Source organism: Nycticebus coucang, chromosome 11 (genome assembly GCF_027406575.1).
Source record: "Nycticebus coucang isolate mNycCou1 chromosome 11, mNycCou1.pri, whole genome shotgun sequence".
Lineage (NCBI taxonomy): Eukaryota > Metazoa > Chordata > Mammalia > Primates > Lorisidae > Nycticebus > Nycticebus coucang.
In genome coordinates, this window is record NC_069790.1 from 112,037,797 (window position 1) to 112,053,971 (window position 16,175).

Consider the following 16,175-nt stretch of genomic DNA (forward strand, 5'->3'; position numbering starts at 1 on the left):
AGGCGGCCCTTGTGCAGTACACAACCTGTGCAACTGTACATGTCCAAGGCAGTTGCTGCTGGCATTCTTGTTAGAACATCTATACTTTGTATCTTCTTCTTTTCTTTCTTTTCTTCCTTTTTTTGCCCTCAAAGGCATTGACCTAGTCATCTTTTGGATTACATTTACCAAGTACAGTGAGAAATATGTGGTTTGCTTTTACCTCACTGTGATTGGTAAACCTCTTCCCAGACAGGGAGGAGATGTTTGCTGTAGACTCACTGAGTTCTGTAATAATTCCCTCCAACCCTCTCCTTTAATTCATTACATTTTAAATTTACTTCAATTATTTTAATTCCTTGCATGTAATAGAAGCAGTGGAATTCTTTGCCCACTCTGGTTTTACAAAAGGCACCTCGTATGATTCATTCCTTTCCTGAAAGCACATTTTATTGGTGCTTACACTGTGCTAGGGGCTGGGGAGATAAAGATGAATGAATAAGACAACATCCCTGCCCTTGAGAAACTCATAATCTGGTGGGGGAGTGAGGCGTGTAAACAGATAAATCACAGCCCAGCGGTGTGTTTGGGCAGGAAGGACAGAAGTACCCAGTGCGGGGAGGAAGGAAATGGAGTGCTCTGTCAAACCCCCACTTCTGGGTGCTATTCTAGGTGCAGGAAAGGCTTTGCTGAGGTGCTGCCACTTGAGCCACCTCTGAGGTCAAGGAGGTGTTTATCAGGGGAGGAAAGGCAGGGAGGAGACAGGTGCAGATTCAGGGTGGATATGGCATGTGGTTCAGGGCAAGGCGGGAAGGTTAGGGTAGCCTGGGATGTGGGAAGGTTGGGGCCCAAGGGAGCTGGAGTGGGGGCTGAGGCTTTATGCCTGAGGAGCATGGGTTTTTTTTCCAGCAGATGGCTTTGTGCAGGGTATGAAGTGCGGGGGGGAGGGGGGTCTCTGGTCACACACTTTATGTCCTGGTGCAAGGCGGGGGGTGTGTCTCTGGTCACACACTTTATGTCCTGGTGCAAGGCGGGGTGTGTGTCTCTGGTCACACACTTTATGTCCTGGTGCAAGGCGGGTGGGGAGGGGTCTCTGGTCACACAGTCCTGGTTCTAATCCTGGCACTGCTCCTTCCTTGAGTGAGTCATTTAGCCTTCTCGAGCCCCCACTTTCACATTTGTGACATAGGATGATGAGGATAATAATGCCTACTTAATTGGGTTGTAGAATGGATGAAATGGTTACATGATGGGATATCCATAACAGGGTTTCCTACTGGCAGGGCAAGTATAGAATCCATGAACAGGTTCCAGGGGGGTTGGAAATGCTGTTTCCTTTAGTTCTTAGGGAGCCTGAACAGGCCCCAGGGCAAGCTCAGCTGTTTTTTTCCAGGGTCCTTATAAACATCTTCACCATGTGCGCAATGATATAAGTGCAGCTGGAAACCACTCTTCAAAGCACTTGGCAAGTCTTTCCTACCTAGTAAGTCCTCAGTCGATGTGGTTGTTTGTTGAGATGGGTCATTGTGTTAGGACCACCACTACAAAGGGAGCAGAAACAGGAGTGGCTGGATTCCAGGGACATTTCTGAAGCAGAACTGGTGACAAACTGGATGGAGGGCACCACTAGGGAGGAGGGGCTCAGAGATGATGAGGAGCTGAGATGCTATAGACTAGATAGAATGTGATGCTATTCATGAAAATTGTTATGATAATTAGGGTGTGGGGTTTGAGGTGTGAGTGTGAGTTGAGGAAGTGGAGTCTGTCTAGTAGACTATCTTTTCTACAGGTTTTGCAAGTTAAGGAAGGAGGATGGGAGGATGCAGGTGCAAGGAAGTGTGCTCTGGGGGAGTGCTGGGGACATGTGAGAGGTTTTGGGGTGCCAGTAGACTATGGGGAAAGAGGCAGAGGACCTGAAAAACAGGCGAAGATACAGGAAAAGAACATATTACCACTTTCCAGAACTTTGCCCCTTTGGACAGTGTGTCCCCCATTGGAGGAGTGTCTGCCAATAAGTGGCAACTGGGCAATTGTCCAGATATGATTTACAATGAGGCATCGGTTTCATGAGGCACTGTCTAAATTATTGCACTTCACCAATTGTCAGGTTCCCTGCTGACAGTGGGCCAGGGGGTCAAACAATTCAATCAGGTGTCACCAGTTATAAATTGAAAATCAGTGGGGTGCAAAATGGATTACCATCAAAATCCATTCAGGTGCAAAACCAAATTTCAAAACCCCTCACCTTTAAAAATCACCCCCTTTCCTGATTCTTCTCAATGCCCTGACATTGAGTTTTATCTCCCCAGATAAGCAAGCATCAGTAGAAATGCCTGCCAGAGACCAAAAGTAACAAGAGATGAGTTCTCGACTGTGCCTTCTTTTTGGAATTTGTAAATATGGTTGACTTATGAATTAACACATTGGCAGTTCTGTTAGCTTCTCTAAGGCATCAGTTCTCAAATTTAAGCATTCAACAAATCACCTGGAGGGCTTATTCAATTTCAGATTGCTGGGTTGGGCCTGAGGAGTTGTATTTCTAGCAAATTCCCAGGAGATGTTGATGTTGTTAGTCCTGAGAACACACTTTGAGAATCTCTGCTCTAACATCTAGGAATGTTTTGATAATTTGACTAGCAAATTATGCTTTGAATACTAACAACTTATCATAAAGGTCTATTTGGTCTAGACCTGCCATTCGATCCTATAATTCCTTTACTAGGTTTATACCCAGAAGACCAAAAGTCACAATATAACAAAGACATCTGTACCAGAATGTTTATTGCAGCCCAATTCATAATCGCTAAGTCATGGAAGAAGCCCAAGTGCCCATCGACCCACGAATGGACTACCAAATTGTGGTACATGTATACCATTGAATATTATGCAGCCTTAAAGAAAGATGGAGACTTTACCTCTTTCATGTTTACATGGATGGAGCTGGAACATATTCTTCTTAGCAAAGTATCTCAGGAATGGAAGAAAAAGTATCCAATGTACTCAGCTCTACTATGAAGCTAAATTATAGCTTTCACATGAAGGCTATGACCCAACTATAGCACAAGACTATGGGGAAAGGGCCAAGGAAGGGGAAGGGAGGGGGGAGGTTTTGGTGGAGGGAAGGTAATGAGTGGGGCCACATCTACGGTGCATCTTAATGTACACAGCTATGATTTAACAATAAAAATAAGTTAATTAAAAAAAAAGAAAAGAGAAAACAATAAAAATGCTGATAAAAAAACAAAAACAAACAAACAAAAAAACAAAGGTCTATTTGATCAAGTGTTGAGTCTGCTAAGGGAACACAATTTTGTCCCAAAAACCTTAAAAGAAACCGGTTCAAAGAGGTACAAATTGATTTGAGTGCTTTGTGTTCAGAGGTGACATTGGGAAGGATGGAGAGAAAGCACAAGGTCCTCCATCCACACCTCCCAGCTCACTATTCCCAAAGATTGTGTGTGCTAAAAGAATAGATGTCATCATCAAGGTCAAAGCCTGCTGTCTACTGACCCCTGGGTGGAAATGTAAAGGTCTTTCGATGCCAAACTTTCTCTCTTGAAAGTTAATTTTCGTAAGAAGGATAGACAAACATGGATACTACTTTCTCAGCAAGTGGCTAGGAGCCTAAACTTTGGCTTTTTCCACCCCAGAGATGTATTTTTCTGTCTCGATCAATGTTGTTTGATGGTAGTTCTACTCCCTTGCTCTTTTTGAGTTGAAGTTACTGCCTTGTATAAACTGTAGTTACCATCAGGCCCAATATGAAACAAGTCCCTTTCTCCAGGAAGGATAAATGGATTCCATTACTTCCGATGTAGTTGCTACCTCATTAACATTTAGTTTCTTATCTCTCTTTTCCAGGAGAAATTGACCGATGCACGTACATCAAATACCACTACTCCTCAGCCACCATCCCCAGAAACCTCACTTTCAATATCACGAAGACCATCCGTCAGGACGAGTGGCATGCCCTGCGTAAGTACACCTTAGTCTCTTGGCCACGTTCGTGCAATGATGTCCCTTTTGGAGGGCTCCGAGGACAGGATGTGCCTCCTGAAATCTGTGGACAGTCTCAGAACACTGTGGTTGCAATATCTCTTGTTCAGAATTGCCTCCGTTGCTTTTGATTGCATTACGGATTTGGGGAATTTGCTTCTAAAATTAAAAACGCCCCTCAAAACCCCCCAAATGACTAATAGTTGGATCAGTGTTTTTCAACCTTTTTGATCTCATGGCACACTCAAACCTATAGTTAAACTTCAACAGCATGCTTAAATTATGCCGACCATAAAAAGAGTAAAAAAAGAAATATACTTACTATGCTTTGCACTTCTTTAAAAAATAATTTAATTAATGATCTTTAGGAAATTTTCATGGCACACCTAAGATCTTCTCATGGCACATTGGTTGAAAATCACTGAGTTAGATAATTATCACCCTCCACTACCCTGGTAGGCATCTAAGATTTTACCTCCCTGACAGAACCAACTCCAGGGATTTAACTCCCACAGTCTCCAGGGTGCTTGTAATGTTATTGTGGTAACCTGTTAGTCTCTCGGGTTGTCATTTGGTCACATGCTACATGGCACTGGGGATTTGCTCTGGGTGGGCCACAAAGGGGCAGGATTGGCCTCAACTTGCAAGTTTCCACTGACCTTTGTGAGATTGTTTTTGGGATCCTGATTCACATGCGATTGTTCTGCAAAAATCAGAATATCTGTGTCCATCAGGGTGGGGATTTCTTGGCCAGGGATCCTCAGAGACTTAAATTACAACAAGAAGGTGACTTAATGAGCAAACAGAGTTCACTGGCTATTTTTACTCGTCTGCTTCATGGGGATCCACTGCCTGTCTGGCTGGAGAGCTCTCCTTGCAGGCACAGTTCCTCACGCGGACACACTCAGTAAGCTCCATTCTGCCTCTGCTGTTCTGTCTTTTTCATCTAATGTTGAAAGGTTCAGTTTACATTTATATGTGAAGGAGGCTTCTTATTGCTTCCTGATGATAAGGATGCCTTATTGGCAAACATTGAAGAAAGCAGCTCTCCAGGCTGAAAACATTTCTCTTCTCTTTGTTGTTATCCAGTTGTCCTTTGCCTACATTGGATCCACCAGGTGTATCCCCCTTTTTGGTTTGGTTTAAATTGAACAACCACAGCTAGGAGTAGGGAGGGGTGGGGAGGAAGAGAGACAAATAAAATGAAAGAAAACAGAACAATCATTCATTGGTTTCAAGAAAAATATTGTACTTGAGTGTCTGGATGATGGTCACTAAATGCTCCTGGCCCTAAATGACAAAGCAGGTGCCAACAGATGGGACAGCAGGAACCAGACTGTTCCCCCTACAAGCCTTATCTCTTTCCAGAGATATTAACCAGCACATGGCGACAGAGAGCTCATGTTCAAAGAGCATTCCCATGTGTGTGACCTTGACCTAGGTGTACTACCCTGTTTCCCCGAAAATAAGACAGTGTCTTATTTTAAGGTGTGCTCCCAAAGATGCGCTAGGTCTTATTTTCAGGGGACATCTTATCTTTCCTGTAAGTAGGTCTTATTTTCAGAGGATGTCTTGTTTTTGGGGAAACAGGGTATCAATACATATTTTAATTTTAATGTTACATTTGCCTTAGAGATGCTAGTAATCAGGATTGTTAATTTCTTTTTGGAGGTAGATGTGTAAGGGTCCAAATAGAGAAATATACAATAATAGCTACTTATTTCCCACAATGCAGTGGTCTAATAGAGTCACTTACTAGGAACTTAAAAGGGATATTCAAGATTGATAAGTCTTATTGATTAACTACTTAAAACTAACTTAAGTTTTGGGGGTCGAAATAAGATTTAGAATCTAAAAAGGAAGAGTTATTGACACAGCAGTTTCCATTCAAATTAACTCAATTTAACCAAACTTACCAGGTTTCTCTGTGTACTGGGCCCATAGTGGATATCAAGACCACAGAAGCTCTTTTAGAGCCCACATCTGGGAGTGGAAGAGTGGAGGGTAGGGAGAAACATTCACAGAGCAAAAACTACAAGACAGTGCTATAATTACAATATAGTAGAATTGTTTCTTTTTTTTTTTTTTGCAGTTTTTGGCCGGGACTGGGTTTGAACTCGCCACCTCCGGCATATGGGGCTGGTGCCTCCCAGTAGAATTGTTTCAAGCAATTAAGATAGTTTGTGGAAATTTCTCAGCAAGAAGGAGAATCATTTTAGTGTAAATTGCACAGATATATTTCAAGGGAAACACAACAGAACTCTTTAGGCTGTACACACTGTAGGTATCTGGAATTCAAAGAGATTACCCAGGGAGGCATCACAGGAAACATGTCACATGGCATCAGCAGGGACAAGAGGAGAGGATAATGCCCAGCTTTGTAGGGTATTCTCTGAGCCCTGTGTGGCCCCAGCCCCTTATTCCCAAACTGCAGTATCATTGGGTTCTGCAGAATCTAGTGTGCAGCTTCTGTGTGAATTGGGGTGCTAACAGATCTATTTTTAACTGATAAAAGCCATCTCAGCGACTGATACGTGAAAAGGCCTTGGGCAGCTGGTGTTGGGTGAAGTTGAGGCTACCTTTTGGTGAGGAATTCATCTGGCTCTTTCACGGAGTCACCTAATGGGGCTGTTAAGCAAAAGAGAGAGAGAACATTGCCACTTCTGACATCGGTGACAGCTATTTTTAGCCAGAGGGCAGGTGTGCACCCGTCACAGCTGAAGTTGCTACTAGGTGTAATTGGGAATGCTGGCCTGATGGTGAAGCACAGGAAGTGTCTGTAGTAATTTTCAGAGGTCAGAGTGATGACATTAGGTGAGACAGGCACATAAGCCCCCTTTGAAGTGAAGTAGAAACTATGAAAGATTAACCTGCATCTGTGATCAAGTGCTGGAGATGAAAAAAACAAAATCAGACTCTGATTTCTTTATTTGGTTCAAGAATCCTTTCACACTCTAAGTGGGAGCAAATAAATTCATTCGATACTATATTGATTATGGTTTTATAATTTGACCATAATATCTTATTTTTTGGGTAGATGATTTTTGCCAAGGGAAAGAATATTTTTTTCCCCTCTGAAACAACTTCTGGCAATTATGTGGACTTTGGTTAAATTTGGATTATATATTTTTCATTAGGAGTTTGCATGTGGCCTGGTTATCATTTTTTTCCATTGAGGTTGAAAAAAATTTTCAAATAGGAAAATCACAATTTGGTTTAAAACTACTTTAGGTATTTTGAAAATTGACTCCACCACTGGGAGGCTTAACTGCTGGGCTGGGAGCTCTTACATTAGCAAGGTGGCTAGTAAGGGAAGGAATAACATATTCTGTAGGCCACTAGGCTCACAAGTCCAAATGTAAAGAGAATAATCTCCCGAGGGAGTGAGGGCGAGAGGTTCAAAGCCATGTGTGTGAGTGGGGTGGGGGAGGAGGGTGGTCTTCGTGTATGAGTTTCGAATGCTGAGTTGTCTGGGTGATTTGGTGACAAGGTTCTGACTCTAGCTTGGATGGTGATGGTTGGTGGGCTGCCGTGGGTGTCTGTTTCTCCTGTAGAACTCCTTCCAGAATTGGGATCCTTGTCCTCAGACCACCCAGGCCAGGCCGTCCACCCCAGGCAGCCCACCTGCCTTCCCATTCAACCACCCCCTGCCTCTGTTTAGGTGCCAGGGGCCCCCAGTGGGCTGGGGGAGAACAGCATGTGTCCTGCCTCTGGGGGCTCTGGGTGAGCTGCAGTCCTGACGCAGGTCTTCTGGCTGTCTCCGGGGCAGAGCAGGACAGGTGAGTGTCACTGGCCAGTGAGGAGGGAACAGATGACTGCAGGAGATGAGCTTGGCTAATGCCATCCCTGGTGGGTTGTCTAGTTTTACATATGACAGAATTTGACTGGCAGTGGCCAGGGGAGCAGTGGCATAGTAAATGGTACAGCTTTCCCCTCTCACGTGACTGATCTCTACAGGCTTTTCAGAGCCGGTGGTTTGGTCTGCGGTGGCAGCGCTCATTTGGAGAATTTTGTGTCCTCATGCAATACCCCAAATCCCTTGTAGCCATCCGAGTAGCTCTGCCTTTGTTCTCCCTGCCACTGGTGCCCCTTTGGCATGTCCCTTCAGCACAGCCAAGGGCCTGGCCTCTTGCCCAGTGGCAGGGCAAAGGGAGATGGGTGGTCATGAGCCTGGGTGGCCAGGATGGGCTCTGGCAGAGGAAGGAGGCCAGAACGCAGGGTCTGGGAAGCTTTTACCAGGAGGAGCTGGGATAGAGAAGGGCCCGAAGAGAGAAATATGCAATAATAGCTTCTTATTTCCCATGATGTAGTGGTCTAGTATAGTCACTTACGTGACTGCAGTGGAGCTGGGCCTTGCACTGCACTAGACCAGGGCCGCAGGGAGGTCAGCAGGGTCACCCACTGCCAGTGGACAACGTGACAAAAGTGGCTCTCCCTCCGCCCCCAGTCTCCTATCTGCGGGGCAGGGCCTCTGTGGGCAGCTGTACTGAGGTTCTTTCAGGGTCAGAGCCCTGAGATTTGAAGGAGCTCAGATGTTCTCATCCCGCTTGGAGTTTTCAAGATGGAGGTTTCCAATCACAGTTGATTGCCCCACAGTTGGTTGGCAGTGGGGATGCGGGAGATGGGGCTCTACTTTCCTGCAGTCAGATCCTCTCTGTTACCTTTCAAGAGGCTGAGAGTGAAGAAAGCTAGAGGATTTTTCCTGAAACCTTCTGTCAGGACTGAGGATTCAACTAATTGGATTGGATGGTCACAAAGCGCATTTCCAGCAGGCTGGGGGTAGGGAAGAGGGGTGATTTCCACCCCTACTGACTTCTTACCCCACCCCTACAAGCTCACACAGGGGCCCTGCAGATTTTGCTGCAGGCAAACCGAGCACTGTCCAGGACCAGGCAGAACAGGCGCCTCCTCCATGGCCTGAGGGTGCCGCACCTTTGCCTACACAGCCGGCATTGCACTGGTGGGGCTGGGGCACATGATGTCAGGGGTAGGGGGCAGGGAGCACAGGGAGGGTCAGGCCTGGCTGGAGGAGGGAGGAAGGGGGCAGGCAAAGTCAAAGACTGAGGCTTTGTGGAGGAACAGGGTCATTATAGTGAACACGCCACTCAGCGGGAGGAGAACTACAGCAGATATCCGGGTGACACACTCAGCCCCCGGTCCTGGAAGCTCTTGACCTCTCCCCTTGCCTGTGGTTAGCTACTCCTGGGGGAGCAGGCCCGACCCCAGGCTGGTCTGTGGTGAGAGGCCCAGTGTGTCCTGCCGCTCTGGTGTGGGTCTGCTGCAGAACTTGTGCCTTGCTATGCTGGGCCCAGCTCTGCCTGCCCCTCCTTCCTTGGTACCTCCCCCCCTTCCTCACGCTCCTCTCTTTCATAATTAGAACCTGCCCCTGAACCCCAGTCTTCCTGGTACTGTCTACACTCTCCAGCTGCCCCCATCCTGTCCACCTCTTGGGCCTCCAGGTGGCTCCTTGCCCCTCCTCACTTACATGGGCTTTCTGGCCCCTCCTCACTTACATGGGCTTTCTGGCCTTGGACTTGTGTTGGCTCTTTGCCTGGTGGATCTGCTTTTCCTTCCCCGATGGACTGAGTGGGCAGGTCCTAGACCAGCCTGCTGTGTGTAGGGAGACTGCTCTCTGGATTTTCTTCCCAGTCAGATGGCTCTGCCCTTCTCCAGCCCAGGAGTTGCTTGGACTCCTGGTCCCTCCTTCCCCAGCCATCCTTGTTACAACCAGATGAATGTTGTAGACCAAAAGGCTCAGGATGAAACTAATAGTGATTATGGCAACAGTAAGCACTCTCTTGTTCACATTGGCGGGAATGCTCCTCAGAGGGGGCCTTGGTGCTTCTTCCCTGGGAGCCCAGTCTATGCTGTTTTGGCTCCTTTGTCGATAATTATGTTAACCAAGTGGCATGGGAGGGGGCTGTCCAGGAGTCCTGTCTGGAAACTGAGAGGAGTCTGAGGATGAGGACTCAGAAGCCATGTCTCAACTCCTCTGGACTCCCTCTAGCTATTTTTTCTCTCTGTTTTTGGCTGATGTTATGTAAAGCAGCCTAACGAGGTAAACATCTCAGACATTAGAAGCTTAGGGGCCCTGCAGCGTCAGCCATTTTCCTTCTCCTGCATCCGCATCTGAGCTCAGCCAGCGTGAAGCTCTTACTGTGTGCAATCTGTTGTGAGCTGCCTCTTGCTGGCAAGACTGGTGTCTATGGGGGTCATCACTAGCAAGAAACCATCCCCAACAACTGGGGAAGCTTGGTAGCCCAGAAACTCAGCTGACATCACCATATGTTGGCCCTGTATCCTGAAGTCTCGGTTTTTTACAACCCATTTGATGTCTCTCTCCCACCATCCAGCCCCAGAAGGAAGCATTGTAAACCTTTGGGGACACCCACTGCCTTGTGCCTGTTCTCCCAGAGCTCCAGTGGTTTTTCTGCAGCAGGCCAGGCAGAGAACACAAAGCCCTCAATGTGGGATCACACCTAGACTTGCTCTTGCAGGGGTAACACATGCCAGGATGTTTCCTTTCCTTCAAAGCTTTCTTGTCCAACAAAACTTCCTTTTCCTTTGTTCCGCCCCCTCGGATTTCTGCCCGAGAGCAGGTTTACTAATTTGATGAACGTGTTGAGCTACGGGGTTAATCTCTTCTTGTATTACCTTCCCTGGATAGCATTTTTACTGTTCAGGAGACCTCCTCAAAGGAATGATGGTGAGGGGATTGCAGGTAATACGGAGATGTTTAAAAAATCATTAACAGAGAAGCAGCTACTTGGATAGCTGGCCCGGCTGGGGTCAGTGATGAAAATGAAGTGGGCAAGAGGGAGAGTTTATTTTTTGAGATGACCTTAGGGGTAGGGAAGGGAGGAGGTCTGGAAAAGAGGTGGGGTGAAATACGGTACAGCCTTTTTTGTTAAAGATGTCCATGTTCTAAAAAAAAAAAAAAAAAGAAGAAGAAGAAAGAAACCCTGAGCGCTATGATGCTAGTATAATTGCACTCTTTAAGCCACAATTCATCTGAATGTAGAGGTCCAATTTTGTGCTGGGAATTAGTTGGAATTCTGGCCTGAGGCATTGTCTCAGCTTCCACAGATTGGAGGTTGTTTTCTTCTGGCTGAGCACATTGATAGGGACACCACAACAGAGAACTGGGCATAACCCATCCGGCCTCCGTCATCTGTTTGTTCCTTTACCTGTTCAGCAGTGGTGGCAGGCTTATTCTGTGAGAATCCCCATGTCAGGTGCTGGGGAGACCATATTAAAGGGTATTGTGCTTTCCAAATTGGATGATATATTTCCAGGTGCCAAGTAGGCAAGGGCTCAAACTGCGTGTTGCTTAATGTTTATTGAGAGTGCAGACTAATTCAGCCGACACGTATACCGCATGGGTCCCGACCGTCATACTTAGATCAGCAAGGACTCATCACCAGGGGAAAGGAAAGCAAATTGTAGACAAGGACCATATCACAGAGGCACGGCCTCATCACAGTGAGGGGAAATTGGGAATTGCCTTGGATCTACCGCTTCTTGGCCCTCCAGGGGAGCTGTCCCAGCTCTGGGTGCTGAAAAGGAAACGCAATGTGGCAGGCGATTACTCTTCTAGGGGTCCTCAAACTTTTTAAACAGGGGGCCAGTTCACTATCAGACTGTTGGCGGGCCGGACTATAGTTAAAAAAAAAAAAAACTATGAAAAAATTCCTATGCACACGGCACATATCTTATTTTGAAATAAAAAAACAAAATGGGAACAAATACAATCACACCGTCTCATGTGGCCCGCGGGCCATAGTTTGAGGACCCCTGGAAGACAGTCGGAGTGCGGCATCCCAGCAAGCTGCTGCAGTGAGGAGGAGGAACAAGACCAGGAGCTGAGTGTTCCAGCTGGCAGGGACAGCTCAGCGATAGGGAATCTGGGTTAGGTGAGACACGGACATCTGGGCAAGCGGATACCTGGTGTCAGAGCCACGGGTCAGCAGGTATGAGTAGAGTGGGTGGTGCCCTTGGGGTTCAGGACTACATGATTCAATTCTCAGGGAGGGTGCTCAGCCAAATGAGGGAAAGAAATCTGTAGTAGTGGGGGATTAGAATAAGAAATAGAGAACAGTGGCTAAGAGAGAAGTTCATTTATAAGAACTGGGGTGCACAGGCAGGGGTGATATGTCTGGAACAAGCAGGAGGCCATTTTAGTCAGAGCTCTAGTCACAAACTGTGATCAGGCTTGGCTCTGTGTTTTGGGGGATGGTTCTGAAGATGAGTGGGATTGTGCAGAGGGAAAGAGGGAGGAGGTGCAGAACCAGCATGGTGTAATGGGAAAAGTAACCCAATTTCACATCGTGTGGTGAAGGTCCTGCCAGAGTCAAGAGTAGCACCTCCCAATATGGTCCATGGTGCGGCAGCATCAGCTAAATGCTAGAAATGCAAATTCGCAGGCCTCTGGCTGAATTCACGGAGTCAGAATCTCTAGAGAAAGGACCCAGGAATCTGTGTGATTTAACACATTAAAGTTTGAAAAATTTTATTGGACTGTAGTGGTCAGGGAAGGGTCAGGGCAGGAGAGAGCATGCGTGGGTTTGGGGGAACAGCTGGGAGATGGAATAGGGCAATTAGCACAGCCTCTTGCAGAAACAGGACTTGCATTGGTGTGTTTTTTGTTGATGATGTCTACTTGGTTGTAGCTTTGGTAATTTACTTTCCTTCCATATTTCTTGTTAGTTTAATAAACCAGCATCGGAGGGATGAGGTGGATTTCCCTTTTGGCTCCTAATATCTAGCCTCAAACACTCATCTTGTGTCTGTGATATACTCCTGTACTCGTAAACAGGCTTCAAGCTCCATTGAATCCAGCGGACATTGGATTGAGTTGCCGCTCTGCCACTCTCTGGGTGTATGGCCCTGGGAAAACTATTTAAGTGAACCCAGTACTCTCATCTGTAAAATGGAGATAGTATTTATATTCATCCTCACTAAGGATTAATATAAAGCTTACATTAAACAAAATTATGCATACAGAGTCTCTCAGTAACTCTACAAAGTCTGATGCCACCAGCATTAGGTGCTGTTATCATTGGAAGACAAGAGCTATCCCAGGCACCAAGGACCCCATTGGCTCTGGGGGGAATATCTCTGAAATGGCATTTTCCTGACTCAGGGGCTTTTCTCTTCAGCCCTGTGCGGCCTGTGTGTAAGTTGGCCTTGCACATGGCTGTGCGTGCTGTGGGTCTATGGTGGGTTTGCTGTCTGCACAGGTGTGTGTGATGGTAGCTTGCATCAGGGATTTGTAGTGTGAGAGTGGGAAGTGGCTGAGAGCTTTATTTGCTGGCAAGAGTGTGGCATATTGTGAAAGGAGTTTCGGAGCAGAAAATCATCAGCGTTTCAGATTCTAGGTGTGACAGCAGCAGGAGTGGCAGCCCTCTAATCTTTCAGTTCTGTCCAATAAGAATGCAGTTGAGACTGTAAGACTCTCTCAAAGAAGATTTATGTACTGAGCGTCTAAAAGAAATACATCATAGCTTTGAAGATAAACACAATGTGAGTACATCTGTGTTCAAATTGTTGAGGGGAATACCAAAAGACTCTCTCCTAACTATCCTAGCCCAGCCCTGCCTTCCAGAAAGACTGTGGTGCCTGGTATTTGCCATGATCAGATCCTTTGCTATTCCTGAATTGAAAACACATATCTCAGAGGAGGGCTCAGGAAGAGGATAGAGCTGTGGCTGGGGGGAGGTGGTACTCTTCCCCTGGGGGAAGGGCACTCCTCATTTTCACCTCTGCCATGGAGCTGGTGCTGGTGCTGGTGCTGGAAGTGCTCATGGATTCTGCCTATTTGGTGTTACAAAGAAAGAAGGACCAAAATTGCAGGGAAATAGGTTGCCTTGAAGATTGCCAATAAGCCGCCAATTGGATGAGGTGGGGGCTGTAGCTATGCCTGGTCTGAACCCCTGTGGGGATGCTCCACAGTCATAATTGTGGGGAAAAGATGGAGCTTCAGGTCTTGGTTCTGGGAAACTGCCAATTCCTCGGAGTGGGCAGAAGGCAAGAATTAGATCCAAAGTGCAGGCAAGGATCAGGCACAGAGGCTCGTGCTTGTAATCCTGGCACTTTTGGAGGATCACTTGAGGCCAGCATAGGCAACATAGTGAGGATAGAAAAATTAGCTGGGTGTGGTGGTTGAGGTCAGAGAATCACTTGAGCCCGGAGTTCAAGGTTATAGTGAGCTATGGTAGCACTGCATTCCAGCCTGAATGACAGAATGAGACCATCTTGAAATAAAAGGAAACACAGAAACCAAAGTGCATGTAAGGGGCAATGAATGGATTCACAGAGAGACCACAAATGACGGTCATTGCTCATCCAGTCACAGTTAGTGACTGGCAGTGTTGACTTCTAGAAGCCCTAGATTCCTTTGTTCATGACTAAGGAGAAAGGGTGCACAGATCCATCAGGTTTGAGGATATGTTATTGGCCACTATCTTGGTGATGGAATTACTAGTCAGAGCCAAAATGTTTGAGGCCCATGGGTCTCTTGAAATGGCCCTAAGAACTGACCTTCTTCTTTCCCTAGGCTAAGAGGGTGATGTTCTCTCCTATTTTCACTCTTGTCTGTCTTTTCCTGATATTTAACTCCAATTTGAGCTTGGAAGTCGTAATAATCCAAGAGGCCTGCATGGTGCTGGGACATCCTGAATTACCTAAATTCAATATTGCTTACATAGAACTAGAGTTCCGTGAGTGTGTTTAAGTGGGGATCAGGGGGAACCAAAGCCTAGTGGTACTTATCTTGGTCACTTTCAACACATATCTATCCAAGGAGCCTTCCATGGAAAGTTGGTATAGAATGCAATTCAAACGTTCTGAGATCTTTTACAACTCAATGTTCCAACTGGTGCTGTCCAGTAGAACTTCCTGCAAAGATGGGCATATTCTGTAAATCTACACTTCCCAATATGGTAGTCACAAGCCACCTGTGGCTATTGAGCCCTTGAAATATGACCAGTTGAACCAAGAAAATGAGTTTCAATTGATTAAAATTAATTCAAATTTGAATTTAAATAATCACCCATGGCCAGTGGCTATCATATTGGACAGAGCAGTTCCAACAAGTAAGCCTCATATTTCTTGTATTGATTCTATTTCCAAATTATAAACTCTTATGAGCACTCGTACACTAAAGATAAAACTTTACAGTTTATATGTACACCCCAGCCATTTTCAAGGTGCTAGAAATGCACATTCCTTTGAGTCCCCCAGTGTCTTGCTTGCCACACTCTGTCCTTGGTCTCCTAGCATCTGTAATCCCAGAGCTACCTGGGGTGTTTCTCGGCTTTTCTGATGACATGTGTCCTGCGGAGATAAGGAGAGGTTGTAGGGAAAGGTCTCCTCATTGACCTGAGCGTGGTCTGGGCCAGGCCGTCACGGGCTGGGTCCCTGGGGAAGCAGACTCAGATGGTGCTCAGTTCCTTACAGGCCCATGTAGTGGAAAGAAAGCGAGGAGGACACCCCTGTGGAAGAAGGGTGTGCACCCCTTAGAGCAGTGGAGTGACCTTGGGTGTGTGCCTCCTTATTTTAAAGGCTGATAGCTCTCCCAGAACCTGGCCAACAAGCCCTTCCTTGAAGTGGGGTCTGGGAGGGACACCACAGCATCTGTCATGCAGCATTTGTCTGACACAGTAGGAGAGGTTGCCAGTAAGGTGACTGAGACAAGAGATCAGTACCTCCCCCAGAGCTGCATAAGAGATAGAGGTGGAACTAGAATCCAGGCCTCGTGACTGCAAAATCCATGCTCTCCCCTCAGCCTGCCCATGTCTCACGAGGCGGGCCCACTGCCCTTCTCTTCTCTTAGAGGGCTGCCTGCCCCCTCCTCCATCCCATCTCCCACAGGCTCCAGCCTATTGTCTAAGGTAGATGAAGAGCCCTCTTCTTTGTTCAAAAGAAATGAAAGAAAGCTATTTATTTTCCACTTTTATGTTTCTCTTTTTCATTTAATTACTGGTATCACAACAGGATTTTTTTTTCTATTGTTTTTCATTGCAAATGTGTAGTATTTCATCTACATTATGAGTTAAATAGGCTTTTGTTGAGTAGGCTAGAAACCCAATCATCATTTATAACAGATATGACTTCCCTGGAGATGGGTTCTGAATTCCAAAGAACTTAGTAAATGTAGAATATAAATGTCTTAACACAATAACTAAGAAAATGCCAGGAAG

General features: G+C 46.3%; 1 protein-coding gene across 1 annotated transcript in view; it reads left to right on the forward strand.

Moving 5' to 3' along the window:
• TMEM178B (transmembrane protein 178B) overlaps nt 1–16,175 on the forward strand; it is a 378,707-nt gene that overhangs the window by 117,506 nt on the left and 245,026 nt on the right. The window contains exon 2 of the mRNA XM_053553609.1: nt 3,841–3,954. Within this exon, the coding sequence (XP_053409584.1) occupies nt 3,841–3,954 (114 nt within the window). The remainder of the gene's footprint in view (nt 1–3,840; nt 3,955–16,175) is intronic.